Genomic DNA, 25,755 nt, shown 5'->3' on the forward strand with positions numbered 1-25,755 from the left:
AGAACATTCCCTAAAGCGCTGGGCTTTAATGCTGTTAGGATGGCAGGGAATGTCCTATCTTGTGCAACCCCCTGCTCCTCCTTCATGTAAAAAACAGTGCCGTATATGACTAGGGCACTGGCTGGGCAACTCAGGCAGTCCCCCAGGATCAAATCAGCGCAGGGATTTCAGTGACGATGAGTCATACAATGTGAAAGTGGAATCATTGGCTGTCAGTACTGCCTCCGCTTCCTCTCTCTTTCAGGGCGATCTAATGTGAGAGAGGAAGACGGATCAGTGTCCCAAAGTTCTTTAGAGTTTTCATATAAAAAAGTATGTTTTTAAAAAAGTAACCCTTTCACTGCTGATCACAGTGTTATTGCTGTGATCACTCTTTATGAGAACAACTTTTGCGGTGTGATTTTTGTGTTTGTTTCTTAATTAGAATTTAACCTTTTTTGGTAATTTTTATTAATTTTTTTTTAATTACTGCCTCAAAGGCAACATATGCCCAAAAATCAATGTGTCAAATTTATATGCATGAAGACGGAAATGGTCAGGCCCGTATTTGGGCCTGGAGCAACCTAAAATCCCTGAAAAACTCTACAAGGGGTGCATTATTGTACTCATGGGACATTGCAGAATACAAATATGGGTGTTTTATTGCAGTAAAACCTTTTAGGATTATGATATTCACAATAAAAAATTAGTGAAACGTGCTTGGAAAACATGTGATTGGTGGTTAAAAGTATCAAGTGCCTAATGTGTGCCCATAAGCTCCCTTATGTGTAGGATGTCCTAACCTTATCCTAAATGATAAGCAATAACTGTAGAATTAAAGGAAGCGCTAAATAGCTAAAATGGGATCCCTTAAATATATATATGCAAATGTCGAATTGCAAATATTAAAATATTACTACATTTTATTATGGCAATACACATAGAGATATCGACAAGATTAGACTGAATAAGCCGAACAGATTTGGGTGATTCTGATGAAAAATGAAAAGATGGAAAAAAATGAAAAAAGTAAAAAAAGGTGAAAAAAGTGCTACACTTATCACTTGTGTAAGTTGGTTGAGTCAGAAAACAAATAGTTTGGTTCGGATAGAGAATCCATGTGATCCGAAATTGTGTGTTTTATCCTTGTTCGTGAAGTTCCTGATATTTAATGAAAATAAGTTCCTGGTGATAGAATTGTTCCTCATGTGAATATATATATATATATATATATATATATATATATATATATACACACCGGTATAAAAATAAAAATACAATGTGCTATTCCTTGTGAATAAAGTGGAAAGAATAATAGTGAAAAGCAGTATCCTGATCCAAAGCTGATTACAAGCTGGTTTATTCAATGGTGTCCTATGTGTGTATAATATCCTGTGAAAATAAGTCTATATAATGTAATACTGTTTGGAGATTAAAGCATACTGCTAAGAATTAGGCTTACCAGAATGGGGATCTCTTGTATAAGAACCTGAGCCAATTCTCTGTTGAAATCTACGGGCTACATTTAAACAAGGCCTTTCTCAAGACTGATATTGGCTTATTATTAATTTGATCTAAATACATTTAGATATCCAATCATAATACTGTGAAAATTGGCGCCATTTGAAAGAACCGCGCTATCAATACAGGTGCCGCTGATGGACTACAAAGTGACATCACTTCTGCTTTTTAGAATTATGTCACTTCTGGTTTCACTGTTTTTTACCGGACTACAAAGTGAGGTAACTTACGGTTCCGATATTATGATAGAACGGATAGATTGGTGCGTACTTTATATTAACTATTGGCATTTCGGCAATTTAAGGGCATTGTCTTTTTGCTTATTTGTAACAATTTTAACATTAAAAAATTATATAAAAAATCGACTTTGAAAATTATTTAAAAATTGATTTGTACATGCGGCTCAAGTTCTTAAAATTAGTTATTGTTATACACATAAAAAAATTTATAGAAATTTTTTAAATATTAAAATATCAAAATAAACTAAGAATATAAATATAAATAGGATTAATAAAAAACCCCACGATTGTTGAAGTTTCTGAACTATATTTGTGAATCTAGTTGAGTATCTTAATGACAGATGTTAGAACCATGACATGTTTAAGAATAAGGGAGTTCATAACTTGTAAATGTTTGGAGAGCTTACAAATACCCATAAAGTTTAGACTTGTCGTTACTATTATGGTATTCTTTAAAATGTTTGTAAAGTGGGGTGTCATCTTTTCTCCACTTGATCTGAAGAAGATGTTCTCGAATCCTATCTCTCACTTTTCTGGAGGTTTGACCTACATACTGAAGTCCACAACCGTATTCTATTAAATAACCCCTATGTCTTAACAACGAATTGTCTCTCTTATTTGAAAAGACTCTTTGTTAGTATGTGAGATAATTCTTTGTGATTTTTGGCCATGTTTGCATGCTTTGCATGTGTAACATGGATAAAATCCTCTCAATCTATTGCCAGTTAAGTATCTTTCTATTGTAAGGATATTTTGTGGGGGTATACTAGGTGCTATAATAGTTTTCAAGTTTTTCTATATCTGAATTTTGGTATTTCACCTAACATTGCCTATTATTTTGTCTCCTTTCAGAAAGTGCCAGTGTTTTTTGATGATATTTTTAATGATGTACCTACTCTCACTATATTCTGTAATGAATGATACATTTATAGCGTCTTTGTGATGTATTTTAGTTTATAAGTAAGAAGAGATTCTCTGTTCATATTTTCGACCTCCATTATGGCATTGTTAATTAGATGCTCTTTATAACCTCTTTCTATAAACCTTTCTTTCAGGATGGCGGATTTCTCTCTCCATTTTTCTACATTTAAACAAATCTTATGAATTCGCATCAGTTGTCCTTTTGGAATATTAGACTTCCATTTAGTATGGTGGCAACTTGTTTGGTGTATATAGTTGTTACATTCCACTTCTTTGAAGTAGGTTGAGGTCATAATTTGTCTTTTTTGAATGTTTATGGCTGGGCAAGGAGCCCTTCCATACAATGAGTATATCATCAATATACCTCCTATAGAGGACCAGGTCTGCGCTAGCTAGGCATGAGTCCCAGAAAATATGTTCCCATTGGCCCATGAACAAATTTGTGTTACTAGGCGCAAACCTAGTCCCCATAGCTTTTCCACACAGTTGGTTATAGAACTTACCATTATGGTAAAAATAATTATGTGTCAGGATGTAGTAGATACTTTCAAGAATTAATCATTTTGTTCATATTGCATATCTGGATCTTTATCTAATAAATATCTAACAGAGTCCAAACCTAATTTGTGAGGATTTTTGTATACAGAAAGGTAACATCACATGTTGCCAGTATGTAATTTTCCTTCCATTCGAGATTGTGTAGAATTTTAAGTACCTCTGTTGAGTCTCTTATATAGAAGGGGATATTCCTAAAATATTTTTGTAGATTTTTATTTACATATTTTGATAAATATCCTCACAAGAGAAAGAAACTTAACTGGCAATAGATTGAGAGGCTTTTATCCATGTCACACATGCAAACCATGCAAACACGGCCAAAAATCACAAACATTTCTCTCACATACTAACAAAGAGTCCTTTAAAATAAGAGAGACAATTAGTTGTCAAGACATAGGGGTTATATATTTAATATAATGAGGTTGTGTACTCCAGTATGTAGGTCAAACCTCCAGAAAAGTGAGAGATATAAACATCGTCTCCAGATCAAGTGGAGAAAAGATGACACCCCACTTTTAAAGAATACCACAATAGTGGCGACAAAAGTCTAAAATATATGGGTATTTGTAAACTCTCCAAACATTGGAAAGGGGGGAATTTTGAAAAACAGCTTCTATTAATAGAATAAAAATGGATTTCCCTATTAGACTGTATATATCCGAAGGGTCTTAACATCAATGATGACATTTTCCATATGTTATGAAGTCCCTTATTCTTAAACATGTTATGGTTCTAACATCTGTCATTAATATAATCAACTAGCGTAACAAATATAGTTCAGAAACTGCAACAATCATGGGATTTTTTGATTAATCCTATTTATATTTATATTCTTAGTTTCATTTTGCTATCATTTTTATTGTAATTTTATTTTTATTTATCTTATTTCAACTTTTGGGTTCAGACTAGACAACTAGCCTTTTAAACTAAGTTCTGGTCTTGTCCCGTAAGGTAAAAGGTTTTGGGACCAATTAAACCTCACCTAATGTCATCTTGTATATTAATATTTTGATATTTTAAAATTTTCTATATAGATTTTTATAAGTGTATACCAATAACTAATTATAAGAACCTGAGCCACATGTACAAATCAATTTTTAATACATTTTTTAAATCATTTTCAAAGTTGATTTTTTATATAATTTTGTAATGTTAAAATTGTTACAAATAAGTGGAAAGACAATGCCCTTAAATAGTCAAAATGCCAATAGTTAATATAAAGTATGGCCCCAATCCATCCGTTCTATCATAATATCGGAACCGGAAGTTACCTCATTTAGTAGTCCGGTAAAAAACAGCGAAGCTGGAAGTATGATGATTCTAAAATGCGGAAGTGACTTCACTTTGTAGTCCGTCAGCGGCACCTGTATTGATAGGGCGGTTCTTTCAAATGGCACCAATTTTCACTGTATTATGATTGGATATCTAAATGTATTTAAATCAAATTAATAATGAGCCAATATCAGTCTTGAGAAAGGCCTTGTTTAAGGCTGAAGCGCATAGACTTCAGACGACTTCAACAGAGAATTGGCTCAGGTTCTTATACAAGAGATCCCCATTCTGGTAAGCCTGATTCTTAGCAGTAGGCTTTAATCTCCAAATAGTATGACACTATAGACTTTTATTTTCACAGGACATTGTAGTCACATAGGACACCATTGATTAAACCAGCTTGTAATCAGCTTTGGATCAGGATACTGCTGATATATCATTCTTTCCACTTTATTCACACGGAAAAGCACATTTTATTTTTATACCGGTATATATATATTTTTTCACATGAGGAACAATTCCATTACCAGGAACTAATTTTCATTAAATATCAGGAACTTCACAGACAAAGATAAAACACACAATTTTGGATCACATGGATTCTCTATCTGAACCAAACTATTTGTTTTTTGACTCAACCATCTTACACAAGTGATAAGTGTAGCACCTTTTTCAACTTTTTTTACTTTTTTCATTTCTTTCATCTTTCCCTTTTTTATCAGAATCACCCAAATCTGTTGGGCTTATTCATTCTAATCTTGTCGATTATCTCTATGTGTATTGCCAGAATAAAATGTTGTAATATTTTAATATTTGCATTTCGAAATTACCATATATAGTTAAGGGATCTGATTTAAGCTACTTAGCGCTTCTTTTAATTCTACAGTTAGTGCTTGGAAAACACAACATTTCTTAATTTTTTGCACTTACTTAGATTTTATTCATATTAAATTATAATTCATATATAAATATTTGATGTAAAAAGAAAGCCCTGTCTGTCCACTAAAAAATGCTATATAATAAATGTGGGTGTACTTAATGTGAAAGAGGTAAATTATGGTTGAACAAATATATAGATTAAATTCTAGTTTTTGTTTATGTTCAGAACTTAGACAATTGCCTCCGCCCTAAGGGGTTAATATCATTTAGCATAAATTAATTTGCAGCAATTAAAAAAATTCCTCCTGTGCCTCTTTTCTGCAACCAAAAAAGACAAATACTGGCAAAATTGTGGGCATATTTGTAGTACTTTGTTAATATACTGTAACCATAGATGCCAGATCAGACACTGATTGGCCACATGACGAGACATTCTTTCCATCAAATTAAATAACCCACAGTTTATTAGGATGTTGTATTATGGAACACAGCCAATTTGCAGCATTTAGTGTGAGAGACAAATTATACTATGATTAATCTGCTTCCTGGCATTCTAGCAAGAGTTTAGGATGGAAACATTGAACAATACAGCCAAATGATTATCAGGAATATGAAGATGCATCGTGAAATGTTTTTCATTGAAGGAACAGGTTAAAAATCACTGGATTTTGTATTATTTATGGCTGTACTGATGAACATTCTTTTTTTTTGGGGGGGGGAGGGTTGTGTTACATTGCAAACAGGTATAATTAAGACACACTGCAGTTATACACCTATTGACTATTATTATTATTAGCAGTTAGAATTACCATATTATGTAGTGCTATGTACGTGCTAATGGGTGTATACCATAAATTACAGAAACTTCCAGTCTGGTTATTAGACTTGACAATACAGAATGACATAGGGGAGGGCTCTCTGGTCAACAAATCTTACAATCTACAATAAATGAGAACATTCTCATCATGTGTCATTTTTATATGACCATTAAATACAGTATAATTGCAACAAATGTAGCCTAAAAGAAGACAATGAGAAGTAGATTTTTTTTTCTGCCAAAATGTTGTTACCTCCTTTTTCCATGCCTCTTGTAGCATGTGGCAACCATCAGCCAATTGCATAACACATATACATACAGTATATACTGAGAATGCTTACACATTTTCAGTAGGTCCCGGTTCCTCAAAGTGTGCATATAAAAAGACTATGCCTATTTTGTTAATGAAAGTAAATTATCAATTGTTTCATTAAAGAATCATTAAAAAGCCACACTTTATACATCAAATATTTTAAATAATCTAATTCAAAGGCTGTAAATAATCAATGTCTAAAATATTTTGTGTTATTTTTTCTCTAAGTAGAGATTATGCAGGCTGTACTAGTTTGTGAGATCTTCCTATTATGTTAAGGACATTCTTAAACTAGAGCATTATTCTAATATGCTAAACAAGCAGATTATTTCTTGAAAATATAGAAATGTCTCTAAATAGAAAGATGGCTTATAATAACAAATTTAACACATCATTCTATTCCCCTATAATGTATTAAAAGTCATTACAAATGTGCATGTTAAGATTTTAAATAATATGACTTTAAACATACTTGTCTTGGAGGACAAAGGTTGTCCCTACTTAAGCCAGAGACTCAGCACAGCCAATCACAAACCATGTTACTTGCAATATTAGATTGAATGGTAGCATGCTCGCAAAGATTTTCAGTAAAAGCATTTTTTTGCAGGATGAGAAAATTACTACTGTAGACTGTACATACATGGTAGTGCGTCCCATAGGGCAGTGTTTCTCAACCGCGGTCCTCAAGTACCCCCACAGTCCAGGTTTTCATTATAGTTGAACCAGTGCACAGGTGAAATAATCAGCTGATCGGTAACCATGGTTACTAACCTGCTCTCACCCATCAGCTGCTTATTTCGCCTGTGCACTGGTTCAGCTATAATAAAAACCTGGCCTGTTGGGGGTATTTGAGGACTGCGGTTGAGAAACAATGCCATAGGGCATAAAGAAGCTGTAACCTGCCAGCATTTGAAGACAACAGCTGCCCATGCAATGTTGTTTCCTCCATTCCTATGTGAACATGTTGATTATAAATTTAATTGAATATTGGTACAATTATATAAAAAATATGATTCAAACAATTTGCCTCATAATAGATTGAAAACGACTTGAAACATAACAAAATGATATAGCCTTATTTAACCCTAGTAGTTCCAGTGATTGAAGGCTGTAAATACATACTATTTCAACCTTGTATAGTTTCAGCAGCCTGTCCCATTTTCTTTTTGAGTCATTTCCAGTTATATTCAGTTTATTTTTATTATAAACTTCCTAAAAATGTGCAGATAGGCTATGCATATTTCATCCTGCTTCTGATTGTGGTATATAAATTACATATATAGATTTTCAATTTTCCAAGATTTATTTGTGACATAACGATGTTGTTTGTTTATTTTCAAAAAATTTTACTGAAAGTGATAGAAGTATTTCAAGCATTGTATATCTACTGGCAGCTTGCATTTTAATTCATGCTGACCTAGTTGGATTTCCCTTTGAATGCAGTATATCCATTTTTAGCTTTGCTTACCAACATTTGGTCTTGAATTTTGTAATTACAAGAAACTGTCGCCTAGATTACGAGTCTTGTGTTAGCCTTAAAAAGCAGCGTTGAGGGGTCCCAACGCTGCTTTTTAACGCCCGCTGGTATTACGAGTCTGGCAGGTACAGGTGTACCGCTCACTTTTTTTCCGCGATTTTAGCATACCGCAAATCCCCTTACGTCAATTGCGTATCCTATCTTTTCAATGGGATTTCCCTAACGCCGGTATTACGATTGCTTGAAAAAGTGAGCGGTACACCCTCTCCTGTCCAGACTCCTACCGCATTTAAAAGTCAGTAGTTAAGAGTTTTATGGGCTAACGCCGTAACATAAAACTCTTAACTAAAGTGCTAAAAAATAAACTACCTATTAACCCCTAAACCGAGCCCCCCCCCCCAACATTGCAAACACTTAAATAAAGTTTTTCACCCCTAATCTGCCGACCGGACATCGCTGCCACTTAAATAAATGTATTAACCCCTAAACCGCTGCACTCCTGCCTCACAAAAACTAGTTAAATATTATTAACCCCTAATCTGCCGTCCCTAACATCGCCGACACCTACCTACATTTATTAACCCCTAAACCTAAGTCTAACCCTAACACCCCCTAAATTAAATATAATTTAAATTAAAGAAAAGAAAATTACTACAATTAAATAAATTAATCCTATTTAAAACTAAATACTTACCTATAAAATAAACCCTAAGCTAGCTACAATATAACTAATAGTTACATTGTATCTAGCTTAGGATTTATTTTTATTTTACAGGCAACTTTGTATTTATTTTAACTAGGTACAATAGTTATTAAATAGTTATTAACTATTTAATAACTACCTAGCTAAAATAAGTACAAATTTACCTGTAAAATAAACCCTAACCTAAGTTACAATTACACCTAACACTACACTATAATTCAATTGATTCCCTAAACTAACTACAATTAAATACAATTAAATAAAATAAACTAAATTACGAAAAAAAACTCTAAATTACAGAAAATAAAAAACAAAATACAAATTTTTAACTAATTACACCTAATCTAATCCCCCTAATAAAATAAAAAAGTCCCCCAAAAAAATAAAATTCCCTACCCTATACTAAATTACAAATAGCCCTTAAAAGGGCCTTTTGCGGGGCATTGCCCCAAAGTAATCAGCTCTTTTACCTGAAAAAAAAATACAATACCACCCAACCCTACACTAAAACCCACCCAAACCCCCCTTAATAAAACCTAACACTAACCCCTTGAAGATCACCCTACCTTGAGACGTCTTCACCCAGCCGGGCCGAAGTCCTCTAAGAAGCCAGGCACAAGTGATCCTCCAGACGGCCAGAAGTCTTCATCCGATCCGGGCAGAAGAGGTCCTCCAGAGGGGCAGAAGTCTTCATCCAGGCGGCATCTTCTATCTTCATCCTTCCGACGCGGAGCGGGTCCATCTTCAATCCAGCCAACGCAGAGCATCCTCTTCCAACGAAGTCCACCAGACGAATGAAGGTTCCTTTAAATGACGTCATCCAAGATGGCGTCCCTTGAATTCCGATTGGCTGATAGGATTCTATCAGCCAATCGGAATTAAGGTAGGAAAAATCCTATTGGCTGATGCAGTCAGCCAATAGAATTGAGCTTGCATTCTATTGGCTGATTGGAACAGCCAATAGAATGCAAGCTCAATCCTATTGGCTGATTCGATCAGCCAATAGGATTGAACTTCAATTCTATTGGCTGATTGCATCAGCCAATAGGATTTTTCCTACCTTAATTCCGATTGGCTGATAGAATCCTATCAGCCAATCGGAATTCAAGGGACGCCATCTTGGATGACGTCATTTAAAGGAACCTTCATTCGTCTGGTGGACTTCGTTGGAAGAGGATGCTCCACGTCGGCTGACTTGAAGATGGACCCGCTCTGCTCCGGAAGGATGAAGATCGAAGATTCCGCCTGGATGAAGACTTCTGCCCCTCTGGAGGACCTCTTCTGCCCGGATCGGATGAAGACTTCTGGCCATCTGGAGGATCACTTGTGCCCGGCTTCTTGGAGGACTTCGGCCCGGCTGGGTGAAGACGTCTCAAGGTAGGGTGATCTTCAAGGGGTTAGTGTAAGGTTTTATTAAGGGGGGATTGGGTGGGTTTTAGAGTAGGGTTGGGTGTGTGGGTGGTGGATTTTAATGTTGGGGGGTATTGTATTTTTTTTTTTACAGGTAAAAGAGCTGATTACTTTGGGACAATGCCCCGCAAAAGGCCCTTTTAAGGGCTATTTGTAATTTAGTATAGGTTAGGGATTTTTATTATTTTGGGGGGCTTTTTTATTTTATTAGGGGGATTAGAGTAGGTGTAATTAGTTTTAAAAAATTTTAATTATTTTTTTATTTTCTGTAATTTAGTGTTTGTTGTTTTTCGTACTTTAGTTTATTTTATTTTATTGTAATTAATTGTAGGTAGTTTAGGTAATTAATTTAATTATAGTGTAGTGTTAGGTGTAATTGTAACTTAGGTTAGGATTTATTTTACAGGTAAATTTGTTTTTATTTTAGCTAGGTAGTTATTAAATAGTTGATAACTATTTAATAACTATTGTACCTAGTTAAAATAAATACAAAGTTGCCTGTAAAATAGAAATAAATCCTAAAATAGCTACAATGCAACTATTAGTTATATTGTAGCTATCTTAGGGTTTATTTTATAGGTAAGTATTTTGTTTTAAATAGGAATAATTTATTTAATTGTAGTTATTTTATTCAGATTTATTTAAATTATATTTAAATTAGGGGGGTGTTAGGGTTAGGGTTAGACTTAGGTTTAGGGGTTAATAACTTTATTGTAGTGGCGGCGGCAGATTAGGGGTTAATACATTTAATATAGTTGCGGTGACGTTGGGGGGGAAGATTAGGGGTTAATAAATATAATGTAGGGTTCGGCGATGTTGGGGGTGGCAGATTAGGGGTTAATACATATAATGTAGGTGGCGGCGGTGTCCTGAGCAGCAGAGTAGGGGTAATAATTATAATGTAGGTGGCGACGATGTCGGGGAGGGCAGATTAGGGGTTAATAAGTGTAAGATTAGGGGTGTTTAGACTCAGGGTTCATGTTAGGGTGTTAGGTGTAGACATAAAATTCCTTTTCCCATAGGAATCAATGGGGCTGCGTTAGGAGCTTTACGCTGATTCTGCCCCATTGATTCCTATGGGGAAATCGTGCACGAGCACGTTTTTCCAGCTCACCGCTACCGTAAGCAACGCTGGTATTGAGGTGAGATGTGGAGCTAAATTTTGCTCTACACTCACCTTTTTTGAGGCTAACGCCGAGTTTAAAAAAAAAACGTATTACCAGCGTTGTCTTAAGGGAGCGTTGAAAAAAAAAATGCTCGTTAGCAACGCACCCCTGTTACCGCAAAACTCGTAATCTAGGTGTGTGTTAGGAAACATTCAAAATACATACAGTAAGATAAATGGACCCTTGGTATAAAATTTTAATGAACAAAGACGGAGAAGAAAATCTTAATATTTTGGCGCAGAAGTGGGTCCAAGATATTGAAACAGTTATTAGTAGTCTTATTAGAAAAAGTATTGAAAATGCTTGGAAAGCAACTATAGCAATTCCCCGGTGGGAATCGCATATTAAAATACTTAATAGGAGTTATATAACACCATCTACCTTAACTCGTTGGAATACAAGACAAATTGTGGGATGTTCAAGATGTAGTTTTCCAGCTGCAAAGTTTATGCATTGTCTATGGAACTGCCCGAAACTTAGAACGTTCTGGGCTAAAATATTATATTGGCTAACCAGGATTTTAAAGAGAGCAATTTCTTTACAGGTAGAGGATATTGTATTCTTAAAGGGACACTGAACCCAATTTTTTTCTTTTGTGATTCAGATAGAGCATGCAATTTTAAGCAACTTTCTAATTTACTCCTATTATAATTTTTTTCTTTGTTCACTTGCTATCTTTATTTGAAAAAGAAGGCATCTAAGCTTCTTTTTTGGTTCAGACTCTGGACAGCGCTTTTTTATTGGTGGATTAATTTATCCACCAGTCAGCAAGAACAACCCAGGTTGTTCACCAAAAATTTGCTGCATCTAAACTTACATTCTTGCATTTCAAATAAAGATACCAAGAGAATGAATAACATTTGATAATAGGAGTAAATTAGAAAGTTGCTTAAAATTTCATGCTCTATCTGAATCATGAAAGAAAAATTTTGGGTTCAGTGTCCCTTCAATTGAGAAATAACTAGTGTGCAATTTCAATTTTTTTTTTAATCTTAAATGGCAGAAGTATAGTATTCTCTACTTGGAAGTCCAAAAAAGCGCCTAGTTTTAAACAATTTATCGAAAAGTTGAAAAGCAAGATGATAACTGAACAATACGATTATTTGTTAAACACAGAATTAGATGTTCAGGCGTTCTTCGCCAAGTGGAGACAGTATATTAAATCCTTGCCGACGAACACAAGTATTATCTGGCCCCATTTACCAATACTGAATATTTTTAAATGGCTAACTTAAGGGGTGAATGGATATGGAACTAGAACAAAATAAAGAACACACCTAGATACTGCTTTTCCCCCCTCTTTCCTTCCCTTTTTTTAGGGGGGGGTAGTATGTGTGGAGAGGATAATTTTTAGAGGATAATATCTATATTTGAGAAGGTATGTTCTCAATTTAGATAATTATTGTTATAAGTCTTCAGGTTTTGAGATGTACTATTTTAATTTAGTAGCCTGTTATAAAAGTACCTAATTTGTAGTTGCGATAAATGTACGTATGAAAAGGTTCATAGTCAATCAGGAGAAAGATGTATTAGGTGATATAATTCATGTATGACAACTGAAAATATGTTTGAATGTTTATGTATATACAAAAAATAAATTAAAAAAAAAGCCAAATGGACCCACAGTTTTATTGGTTTTAGAAAAAAAGACTAAAGATTTTGTTTTAATTACATTTGCTTTGATGTACATAACAGTTTAATCTTTTATTAAACAGTTACTTTAAAGGGACAGTGTAGTCAAAATTAAACTTTTATGATTCATAAAGGGCATACAATTTTAAACAACTTTCCAATTTACTTGTATCATCACATTTGCTTTGTTCTGTTTGTATTATTTGTTGAAAGCTAAACCTAGGTAGGCTCATGTGCTAATTTCTACGCCCTTGAAAACCACCTCTTATCTAAGTGCATTTGATAGTTTTTCACAGCTAGAGGGCATTAGTTCATATGTGCTATATTGATAACGTGTTCACGAATGTGGAGTTACCTAGGAGTCAGCACTAATTGGCAAAAATGCAAGTCTGTCAAAAGAACTGAAATAAGGGGGCAGTCTGAAGGGGTTTAGATCAGGGGCCGACAAATCTGTTTAAAATTTAGGAGCCAGGCATACTTTTAGGAGCCAGACAGTGGCATTTGTATATAGATATATGGAGAATATCCCAAAAAGTTAGGAGCCTGGGGTAAACTTCTAGGAGCAGGGGCTCCACAAGGTAATCAGAGGTAAAAAATATATTAATATAACTGTTTTGATGATAGATAAGGACTTCTTCTTCTTAGGATAGTCTTATGCATGTCCAAGGCATTTTATAGTCTTTGTGTTTACCACCTCAATTGTAAGTTTGTCCCATGATTCCACCAATGTTTCTGTAAAAATAAAAATGCTTCCTCACATTTCTCCTGAATCTGCTAACCTCTAACTTAAGATTATGACCCCTTGTTTTGGAATTTGTTTTTTTGTGGAAAATGCTTTCAGCTCCCCCTTTATTAAGTCCCTATATATATTTGAAGGTTTCTATCATGTCACCTCTTTCCCTTCTCTCCTCTAAACTATAAATATTTAGGTCATAGAATCTTTCTTTGTACGTTTTATATTTTATAGCGAGATCTGGAAAGTGAGAGGCAGCAACATGAGGCAACATTGTCTGATTGCCGGGGAGAGGAAAGATTAAAGTTGGACAGAGTTGCTCGTGATCTAGAACTAAAGTGGACTGAAACTCTCAGGTTGGAATGGATATATAAATAAGCAGCCAATCTACTAATTGGATACTCATTCTAACAGTTGTCTGTGTTGTCTGTCTTCCCTTCTGTGTGTGCAATTGCTAACATTTAGGCAGGAATGCAGCAAGCTCCGTGAAGAACTCAAACTGCAGCATGAGGAGGATAAGAAGAATGCTATGTCCCAGCTTCGACAGCTCAAGGAACGAGAGATTACCACGGCTAAAGATGGATGGCAAAAGAAAGTAGAGGATCTACTTGACCAGGTAAACATACTGAGCAAGCTTTTTGTATACTCATAACAATAATAATACGGTGAATAATAATCACATGAAATAAGCCATTACAATTTGTAAATTCTTAAAGGATTACTTAAAAAAGGAAAATATAGTTCATGTGATTCACACAGATTTCTATGGATATCAAAAGGTACATCATTAACTCATAAATGCACTCATTGTAGCCCATACTACAAAACTGCCCTATTTTTTTGATGGTATGTAGATTATATTTAGAGAGTAATGAAAATAAATCAAGATCAGAGCATAGTGTTAACTATAATGAAATTGCTCACAATCAGATATATGGTAAGCATAGCAGAGGCATAATCTCAAAATTAATGCTGTTTGCCTTCTAGAACAGGGGTCGCCAACCTTTCGGACCTCAGGGACCACTAAACTCACAATTTAGAATCCCGTGGACCACTAACATTAAGGCATTTAGAGAGGCAGAAAGTGGGGGTAAAAAAGAATTATGTTTAAAAGAACCACAAGACTTCCAAGTTACCTCCCCAGTTAGGAATTATTCAAAACTACTTATGATCATGGACAGACATTGGAGTCATAAATAAAGTTTATATCAGAAAGCTCTCAATATGGATGTGAGCTAACCACGACTGATGTTACTGGCAAATAATATAACACTGGTGGGATATGGCTGATCTGCTGGATGGCAAATACTGGAATTCAGGTGGAATGGCTTTGTGCGTGGGAAAATTATTATAATTAAAAATAATTAGTATTTAATAAAAATAAAAGAAAGATGGAGGGGAGGAAGACAAACAGTGATGATAGTCCATCTGAAGGAATTAGGAAAATTACTACAATGAAACCAGTAAAGAGAAGAAAATAAATTAAATATAAGACAGAATTTCTTTTTTAAGATTTTCTTTTTTTACATACTTTAATTCCACTATTTCAAGCCAAGACTATACCAAACTCGGCTGGCTTTAGAATGGAAGCATCTTACTCTGAGCAGTGCACCACTGAGCAGTGCACCGGGCGGGAAGAGTTAAAAATACAATCTAGCTATGCAATTTGCACAGTGCTACTACATAGGGAGAATTTAACTCCTCCGTCGGTTTTCATTGATGTGCAGCCAGGCACTGTAGGGAGTGGCGGTGCGATGGGGGCGACACCATCAGAGGAGACTAATTGCTGCTTGATGGTGTCAAGGACCAGCAACATCTTCTCGTGGACTACCAGTGGTCCATGGACCACTGGTTGGCGACCGCTGTTCTAGAAGATATGTTGGAGGCATCTACAAACTAGCAGTGTCTTGTATAATGTTTATGTGTACCTGCTACAGTAAGTAGGTTGACGTTTAATGGTGTTATCTTAAAGGGATATAAAAACCCAATTTTTTATTTCATGATTCAGATAGAGCAAGCAATTTTTAACAACTTTCTAATTTACTCCTATTATCAATTTTTCTTCATTTTCTTGGTATCTTTATTTGAAAAGCAGGAATGTAAACTTAGGAGCCAGCCCATTTTTGGTTCAGCACTTGGGTAGTGCTTGCTGATTGGTGGCTATATATATATCTTTTGGAGTTTATATACTGCTTTAACATTTGTGAAGAATGTTTTCAGGGCTCATTTAGACTGTGTACTTTTGGCTGGAACAGGCAGGTTTCACTTTCACCTTGGTGAGTTGCGCAGCTCCTAATAGCTTTGTGCATTTTTTATAGCAGGGGAGGTCCTGCCTTGTGCGGCTTCATTCAATTCCTTATGGTCCTGCTGCAGTCAGCACTCCTGAGGAGCGTTTCTTGACAACTTGTCTGGGTCTAGGAGGTGGTGAGTGCCCCAGCCATTGGTTTTATAAAGGTGCCTTTCTATATTTAAAACATTTATTTTTGTATTGTTTTTCTCTTTTTATTGTGGGATTACATACCTACTATGGAGGACTCTGATAATATGTTAGAAGGTTCCACTCCTTCTGTAGTGCTTAATAACACCTGCTTATATTGTGAGGAGGCCGTGGTTTTCCCGCCTGCTCAATTTTATTCCAATTGCATGGGTACTGTTTTAAAGTCTAAGAAGGTAGCTAAATCTGTTATTAACCCTAGCGCTGTTAGTCCCTCTGAGCCATCAATCTCTCAGGATTCTGTGAGCCGAGAGATTACCACCGTTTCTACCATAACCACTTCACATGCAGTTCCCCGCGGCACAGCTATTTCTCCGTCTGGAGGGGGCCTTTTTCCTGCAGAGTTTACTGCGCAGTTACAATCGGCGGTGTCCACGGCCCTGAGTGCCCTACCTATCTCTGGGAAACGTAAGAGAAAGGTTAAACACAGTTCTCCTTTTTTAAATTCTTCTAATTTTCAATCAGATCTAGCTTGTATGTCCCAGCTATCCGAGGATGAGTTGAGTGAACTTACTGAGTCAGAGACTTCTAGTTCTAAATCTCCTCTGGCTGAGGAAATTGAACATCTGCGTTTTTTATTGAAGGAGGTCCTGTCTACACTAGAAGTTCCAGAGGCTAAGCTACCTGAGGAACCTAAGATCGCTAAGTTAGATAGGGTTTATGAAGAACCTTTCCGGTCCCAGTTCGTATGGCGAACATTATTAGTAATGAATGGGAAAGAATTGTAACATCCTTGGCTATTTTAAAAAAATTGTTCCTGGTCCCTGACTCTCAGTTAGAGCTGTGGGGCTCCATCCCTAAGGTGGATGGCGACATTTTGAGGCTAGCTAAGCGTACTACTATACTTCTTGAGGATAGCTCTTCCTTTAGAGAACCTATGGATAAGAATTTGGAGACTTTCCTAAGGAGAACGTTCTAACACGCAGGATTTTTATTTCAACCGGCTGCAGCAGTGGCCGCGGTGGCTGGGGCCGCCACCTACTGGTGCGACTCCCTGTCAGAACTTATCTAGGTGGAATCTCCCCACGAGGATATTCAGGAGAGAATTAAAGCTTTAAGAGTAGCTAATTCTTTCATCTGTGATGCAAATATGCAGATTATTCACCTGAATGCTAAGGCATCAGGTTTTGCGGTCCTAGCCCGCAGGGCTCTCTGGTTGAAGTCTTGGTCTGCGGATATGATTTCTAAATCCTTTTTCCCTTCAAGGGGAAGATTTTATTTGGACAAGGTCTGAACTCCATCATTTCTACGGTTACTGGAGAGAAAGTTGCCTTCCTACCTCAGGATAAGAAGAACAGACCTAAGGGATGGCAATCCTCTAATTTTTGCTGCTTTCGTTTGGACAAATCCCAACGATCTTAATCTTCATCCAAACCTGAGCAGCCCAAGAGCACTTGGAAGCCTGCTCAGTCCTGGAACAAGACCAAGCAGACAAAGAAGCCCGCCGATAACAAATCGGCATGAAGGAGCGGCCCTCGATCTGGGATTGGATCGAGTAATGGGCAGATTGTCACTTTTCTCAGAAGCTTGGTTTCAGGATGTTCAGGATCCTTGGGTTCTGGAGGTCGTATCTCAGGGATACCGGATAGGATTCAAATCTCATCTGCCCAGGGGCAGATTCCTACTCTCCAGACTGTCTACAAGACCAGAGAAGATGACTGCCTTTTTAGATTGTGTAAGTGATATATATAGTCCCGGTACCTGCATCAGAAAGAGGTCTGGGGTTCCATTCAAACCTCTTTGTGGTTCCCAAAAAGGAGGGGACTTTTTGTCCAATTCTGGAAGTGCATAAACAAATTTCATCCACAGGGAACATTTCCAGTTCCTGAGATTCCCTTTCTGGATCAACACTTCTTGTGATTGCCAGAACCAGAGGTATAGCAGTAGCTCCTTACCTGGACGATATCTTGGTACAGGCACCATCTTTTTGTCTAGCAAGGGATCACTCAGACTTTCTTTAAAGTCTTCTTCGGACACATGGATGGAAGATAAACTTGGAAAAGAGTTTGCTTACTCCAAATACCAGAGGGAATTTCCTGGGCACAGTTATAGACTCGGTGTCCATGAAGATCTTTCTAACAGATCAGAGACATTGCAAGCTAACAACAGCATGTCTTGCATTCCAGGCCTCCTTAAAACCTTCGGTGGCCCAGTGTATGAAGGTGATTGGACTCATGGTGTCTTGTATGGACATCATTCTCTTTGCCAGATTCCATCTCAGACCGTTACAGCTATGCATGCTGAGACAATGGAACGGCGACCATTCCGATCTGTCACAACAGATAGTTCTGGACAGCCTTTCGAGAAACTCGCTCTCTTGGTGGCTCTGTCAAGATCACCTGTCCCAAGGCACGTGCTTCTTGAGACCGTCCTGGACGATTGTGACTACGGACACCTGTCTGTCCGGCTGGGGAGCCGTTTGGGAAGAAAGGCACAGGGGCTTTGGAGGAGTCAATATCTTGGAACTCCCAGCAATCTTCAATGCTCTGAAGGCTTGGCCCCTCCTGGGTTCGTCCCGGTTTATTAGATTCCAATCAGACAATATAACTTCGGTAGCCTACATCAACCATCAGGGAGGAACGAGAAGTTCCTTAGCGATGAGAGAAGTATCTCAAATCCTAGAATGGGCAGAGGCCCACAACTGTACGCTGTCAGTGATCCACATTCCGGGTGTGGACAACTGGGAGCGGACTTCCTCAGCAGGCAATCCTTTCACCCGGGGGAATGGTCTCTCCACCCGAGGTCTTTGCAGAGATATGCAGCAGATGGGGGATGCCGGAGATAGACCTCATGGCCTCCCGTCTCAATGCCAATCTACCCAAGTATGGGTTGAGATCAAGGGATCCTCAAGCTGTTCTAATAGATGTCCTAGCGGTTCCATGGAGGTTCAGACTCATATAACTCTACCTCCATTACCTCTTCTCCCTGGTGTGGTGGCCAGCATCAAACAGGAACAAGCATCAGTAATCCTAGTTTCTCCATCCTGGCCGCAAAGGACTTGGTTTGTGTATCTGGTGGGGATGAAAAAAGAACACTGAACTATATCCCAAACAAATGACTTGTATCTATGTCAAACACAAGCATAAGGGAATAAACGATGTGTTTTTAATTTTCTTCAAATCAGGGCAGCTGTATTCATTCAGAGGTTGAACAGGTATAGTAAATGTATACGAAAGAATATAAAGTTCCAATAAATCCTGTAACCGCTATTTCTTCACAGCCCCTGTAGTTATCAGACAGTGTAGAAAAATCCCACTATGTATATGTGTGGTGATAATTTTAATATTGGAAGTCCAAACAAACACATCTATAACAAGTCACTCACTCACCCTTCTTCTTGGATATGGAAACCGGGTTGTTTAACTTTCAACAGTCACTGGTGTGTAGCAATGCTGAAAATCACAGCGGGTGTTAGAAATGCCTCCTGTAGTATACACGCTATGTGGTGCATCCAGTGAGAGAGAGTGCTTGTGAAGCTGCTGGGAGCAGTTTGAAGCCAGGAGAAACCGCCAAAAAATAATACAATCCAGGTACTTCCACACAGGTGGAAAAGTTCCAGCAGTAAATGGATCGAGATTAAGCGTTTAAAAGTTTCTTTATTAATATCCGTAGAAAGTATACTGTGAAAATTCACAGAAAAAAGTTACAATATCACAGCCAGTAACTGGTTGGGATGTCCTCATCTCCTCCGTGGAGATTACCTTGTCGCAGGGACCTTCTAATACAGGGTCCCTTCCTTCATCAAAATCTAGATTCTCTGAGGCTGACTGCGTGGAGATTGAACGCTTAGTCTTAGCCAGGAGAGGTTTCTCTGAGAGAAACCTCTGTCATTGACACTTTGATTTAAGCTTGTAAGCCAGTTACTCGACGCATATACCATAAGGTGTGACAGACTTACCTGGACTGGTGTGAGGAGCGTTGTTTTTTTTGGCATAAGGTTAAAGTTGCCAGAATTTTATCTTTTCTCCAGGATGGACTGGAGAAGGGTCTATCTGCTAGTTCCCTGAAGGGACAGATATCGGCCCTGTCGGTGTTGCTGCACAAGAGTTTAACTGAGCTTCCAAATGTGCAGTCCTTCGTTAAGGCTCTGACTAGGATCAGACCTGTGTTTAGAAAAATGGCTCCGCCATGGAGTCTCAATCTTGTTTTTCGTGTTTTGCAGCAGGCTCCATTTGAGCCCATGCATAATGTTGACATTAAACTGTTATCTTGGAAGGTTTTGTTTCTATTGGCTATTGCCTCTGCTCACAGAGTCTTTGAGATTTCTGCCTTGCAATGTGGCCCCCCTTACCTTGTTTTTCATGCCGATAAGGCAGTTTTACGTACTAAGTTAGGTTTCCTTCCTAAGGTGGTGTCAGATCGCAACAAGAGATTAATCAAGAGATTGTTGCTCCTTTCTTGTGTCCCAATATTTCTTCTGCGAAGGAACGTTTGCTTCACATTTTAGATTTGTTTTGTGCCTTGAAATTCAGGTTACTAAGGAGTTAAACTTTCTCTGTGAATACAATCACAAAAACAAAGGCGCCTTCTAGTGTGATACTGTGGATATGAATGAATGGAAGTATAGAAGCTAAATGGATACTCACAAGTGGAGCAGCACCCAAATGTGCTAAGTCAGGCGCACTGGGAGTTTGCAGTGTCCCAGCTCACTGTCTCAGCGTTAGTGCCGGTATCCCTGATGTCCTCAGTGAATATAGAAAAGCTCAGACTCTCATATTAGTGTTAAAAAAGACCACATTTTAATGGCAAATAAAAATCAGATATCAAACATATGACTCTGATAGTAAAAAGAACAGAATTCAACGCGTTTCTCAGACTACTGGTGCTGCTCCACTTGTGAGTATCCATTTAGCTTCTATACTTCCATTCATTCATATCTGGCAAAGAGCTGACTCCTGATTCAGGGTGTGATCTACACAGAAAGAGCTGTACCTGTATAAAACAGCAAGAATATTTACACCAAGAGGATATATACATCTTTGGATCCTATTAAGGACTGGTATCTGTATTATATAGAGACTATATCCTGTTTTTTACCCTGACATCGATAATTATCACTGGAACATTATTAATGCTATATATTTAATACCATTTGGTCCTTATAGTTGTAATAGCTCTTTGTGGTTATATATATACAGTATATATTAGGCATTATACTCTTTTGGGAACTTTAATCTAGAACTCTTTTATTACTGCACCAGTTACCATTATTGCGCCCCCTAGAGCTGACACTTGTGTTCAGCTAGCGTTGTATATACTAAGGAGTTAAGACAAACTTCATCTTTGTTTGCCATCTATGTGGATAAGTATAGGGGTCAGAAGGCCACTATATCCTCCCTGTCTTTCTGGTTGAGAAGTGTCATCCGCCTAGTTTATGAGACGGCGGGTCAACAACTTCCTGAGAGGATTACGGCTCTTTCCACTAGAGCATTAGCTTCTTCCTGGACTTTTAAGAACAAAGCCTTAATGGATCAGATTTGTAAGGCAGCTACCTGGTCCTCCTTACATACTTTTTCAAAATTTTGCAGGCTGTGGGGCCCTCAGATTAGGGTCCGCCTCTTTTTTGTTCCCTCCCTTTATTCCTTTTGTGTCTTCTGAGCTTAAGTATTGTTTTCCCAACAGTAAGGAATGAAGTTGTGAACTCTCCCTACCTTATGGAAAGAAAGCAAAATGTATGCTTACCAGATAAATTCCTTTTTTTCCTGGCAGGGAGAGTCCACGACCCTGTCTGTTAGTTATTCTTTGTTTGGACGGCTCCCTTTTTTGTTTTTTTTTTCTGGCACCTTTATACCCTGATGTTTCTCCTACTTTTCCTCGTTCCCTCGGCCAAATGACTGGGGGTATAGGGGAAGTGGGAGGGATATTTAAGCCTTTGGCTGGGGTGTCTTTGCCTTCTCCTGGTGGCCAGGTGTTGTATTTTCCAACAGTAAGAAATTAAGTCGTGGACTCTCCCTGCCAGCTGGGCAGTAACTAGAAGTTATAACTAAAAGTATAACTTTTTACACAGCACTTACTCTGGTGAGCTGAGGAAATTGTGAGGTAAAATTGCTTCCTTTTTTACATAAAGATGTTAAGGTGATATTTTACTGTCGGCTTTTTACAGTTATGCTGCATCACTTTCAAGTGATTTAGCATATGAGTATTATGTCCCTTAAACTAGAGCACAAGTGAAATAATCATGGGTGAGAGCCGGTAAGTAACCATGGTTACTGAACAGCTGTATATTGTACCTGCACTCTAGTTAAGATATCATGAAACTCTGAACTGATAGGGGTACTTGAGGATTGGAGTTAAAAAACAATGGATTACACAACCCCCTGTAAACAAGCCACTCCCCTTCAATAACAGAATGTATCTTAACAATATGCCACATATGCCTGGGGGTCTTAGGTACTCACAGACTGATTGAGCTTCACATATGTAGGAACCATCAAGATCCAGCAGATCCCTAGATATTAACCTGTATAAGATTATGCTTAGCTGGCAATACCACAACATTACCAGTAAAGTTCTGCATGGGTTCCACTTTCCATGTTTGGCAAAAAAAAAAAAATCATACTCAGTTGATACAGGTATTTTAATAAATTGCTGCCACTAAGCATTTTAAAACGTAAAGCACAGAAACACTCTTTAGAACCAATGTATCTTTTTTTTTTAAGTTTTTTTTTTGTTTGTTTGTTTTTTTTTTAAATGAGGAGAGCAGTATCTACAAATCTTTTACAGGCCTATGCAAGTTGAGAATTTGTTTAGGTGTCTTAGAGTAATATTAATCTCTGCTAAATAGTTGCAAATGTTTACTTTAATGTATACATGCTGCTGATAAGATGGAAATAAACCTGTGCTTCTTTTGCACACAGAAAATAATAATAGTAATAGTATACAGATCCATGTTGTAATCCAGCTTTATAATTTAGGTTTTAAGGAGAATTTGTTTAGAGAAAATGCCTGCTATGTTAGAATAGCTCTAGTTGTGCTGGTCTTTCTGTTCGTACGTTAAAGAGATACTCAACACAAAAAATTGTCTTTCATGATTCAGATAGAGCATGAAATTTTAAGCAACTTTCTAATTTACTCCTATTATCAAATTTTCTTTGTTCTCTTGATATCTTTATTTTAAAAGCAGGCATGTAAATCTTAGCAGCCAGCCCATTTTAGGTTCAGCACCATGGATAGCGTTTGCTTATTGGAGGCTTACATTTACCCACCAATAAGCAAGCATAACCCAGGTTCTCAACCAAAAATGGGCCGGCTCCTATGCATCACATTCCTGCTTTTAAAATAAAGATAGCAAGAGAACGAAGAAGAATTGATAATAGGAGTAAATTATAAAGTTGCTTAAAATTGCATGCTCTGTCTGAATCATGAACAGAAAATATTGGGTTTAGTGTCTCTTTCAGTGATAAGTGCTTTGGTTAATCGTTGTTTACTCTGGAGCGTTGGCATTTTTTTTTTATTTTTTTTTTAAACTTTATTTATAGAAAAGAATCCGAGTCATACATGGTAAATGCAGTCATAATAATGCAGGTGTGACAAAGTGGTCACCTGCAGAACAAAACAGTTTTCAGAGCATGTTATATCAAAGCATACCAGCAAAGGAATACAATAAGTATATGTGATCATCATGTATGTCCTGGGACTCAACTTTTTTCTAAGAACATTTTTTACAATCAACCAAAGAAAAAGAGGAGAAATCGAGAAAGGAAACATATCAGCTAAGAGCAAGGAAGAAAGATAATAACATACAAAGAAGAATGAAAGAAAGAGAAGAAAGGAAGAGAAAGAAAGAGAGAAAGAAAAAAAAAAATAACATATAGCAGCCATACTTACCCAGAGTACCTCCGGGTCCCCCCTCCCTCGATATGCAGGTCACTCACGGGTCTGATCCGTGGATAGACACCAATTTCCTCTGAGGTTTTCATTTAAAACATATTGGCTATTTTTAAAAGGAAGCAGAACCCTATCTCTTACTATGTCAGGTAGGTGCAGCAAGTAAGCCTCCCATTTAAGGAGAAATCTCTTGACTCTTTTCTCAGGGTCCCCCCTAGTATCTGCCTGCTCAATCAGCATCTGATCATGAATTGTTTTAAGTAAGTGTTGAAAAGGTAAGTTACGGTCCCCTGTCCACTCTCTCAGGATAATTTGTTTAGCTAACATGAGTGTGGTATTTAAAAAAATGTCGTGCTTGTATGTCTGATCTCTAGGTGTCAGAAAGATCACATGTTGTGCCGAGAGGGACACAGTTTGTTTAGTTAATTTGGATAGCCAGTACGCAATTTTTTGCCAAAATTTTTGTAATTTAGGGCAACTCCAGAGTAGGTGTACCCAATCAGGAGATTCAAGGCGGCATTTACTACAGGAGTTGAGTGCTCCTCCAACCCATTTAGCCCTTAGGCCAGGAGTGATGTAAGCTTGATGTAAGAATTTCAGGTGTGATTCCCTCAATTTTGCAGAAATAGTACTTTGGTGTGCCCTCTCGAAACTTGTGGTAATCAATACCGGGTCAATCTCTAGCTCCCCATAATGGGACCACTTTGATACCATGCCATGAAGCACATGATCCTTAGAGTGACGGATCAGTAAGTTATATGTATGTGACAGCCTCAGAGGGCCTAACTTCGCCAGCGCACTCAATGTATCTAAATTGGAGGCTTCTACAGAGAGGAGTCCCTCTGAAATCAAGGTGGATACGTAGTGTCGGCATTGAAAGTATGCAAACTTGTGTGTGTGCGGGAGGTTATAACGTGATTTCAGGTCTTGGAAGGGCAGTATTTCTAGAGTCAGGGGTCGGAAAAGTTGATGCAGTCGTGTGAGTTGTAATTGTTGCCATGTCTGAAATGCTTGCGTGGTGTACCCGGGGAGGAAGTCCAAATTACCCTGGATCGGGAGATATTTACTAGCTGAACGTTGTATACCCCAGAGTCTACAAATCTTGGTCCAGGCTCTTAGAGGATCCCTAAACAATATATGGTTTTGAATGAACGGGGATAGAGATTTCAAATGTGCATGAGGCAGATAAGCTAAATGCAGTGGTTTAATGATGTTAGACTCCAGGTCAGGGACAGTATAATAGTTTTTCCCTACCAGCCAGTCCAATGCAAATCTAGAGAGAGCCGCCCAGTTATACCATATTATATTAGGAAGACGGAGCCCCCCTCCTTCCACTGTCATTGACAAGGGAGTCCTACCTATTCTATGTTTTCTGCCCTGCCAAACAAAGTTTCCAATGGCAGTTTGCAAAGATGTCGCATCCTTTTGAGTGAGTAGAAGAGGCAACATCTGTAATGGATAAAGAAGTTTGGGCAGGGCCACCATTTTAAAAAGGTGTACCCTACCCAAAAGAGAAAGGGGGAGTTTCATCCAACTCAGCAGCATTTGCTTGATGTCACCTATAGTCCCAGCAAGATTCAAAGAGTATAACATATGTGGGTTAACATGTATCCATATGCCTAAGTATTTAAAACTACCCTGAGTAGTCTTAAGACCAAAATCTGCTAAGGTCATGTTTCGGGAGTTTTGCAACCAGGTGGCCTCCGATTTGTCAATGTTGATCTTGTACCCCGAAAACTTGCCAAAATCATCAATAACTTTCAGAAGAGGGTGTAAATTGGAACCAGGATCACCCACAAAGAGCAGTAGGTCAT

At 37.6% G+C, this 25,755-nt stretch overlaps 1 protein-coding gene across 1 annotated transcript in view; it reads left to right on the top strand.

Annotated features, from left to right (window-relative positions):
* Positions 1–25,755, top strand: part of FAM184A (family with sequence similarity 184 member A) — a 573,060-nt gene that overhangs the window by 358,828 nt on the left and 188,477 nt on the right. The window contains exons 8-9 of the mRNA XM_053710789.1: positions 13,855–13,976; positions 14,086–14,236. Of these exons, the coding sequence (XP_053566764.1) occupies positions 13,855–13,976; positions 14,086–14,236 (273 nt within the window). The remainder of the gene's footprint in view (positions 1–13,854; positions 13,977–14,085; positions 14,237–25,755) is intronic.

This window comes from Bombina bombina, chromosome 4 (genome assembly GCF_027579735.1).
Source record: "Bombina bombina isolate aBomBom1 chromosome 4, aBomBom1.pri, whole genome shotgun sequence".
In the NCBI taxonomy this organism is placed as follows: domain Eukaryota; kingdom Metazoa; phylum Chordata; class Amphibia; order Anura; family Bombinatoridae; genus Bombina; species Bombina bombina.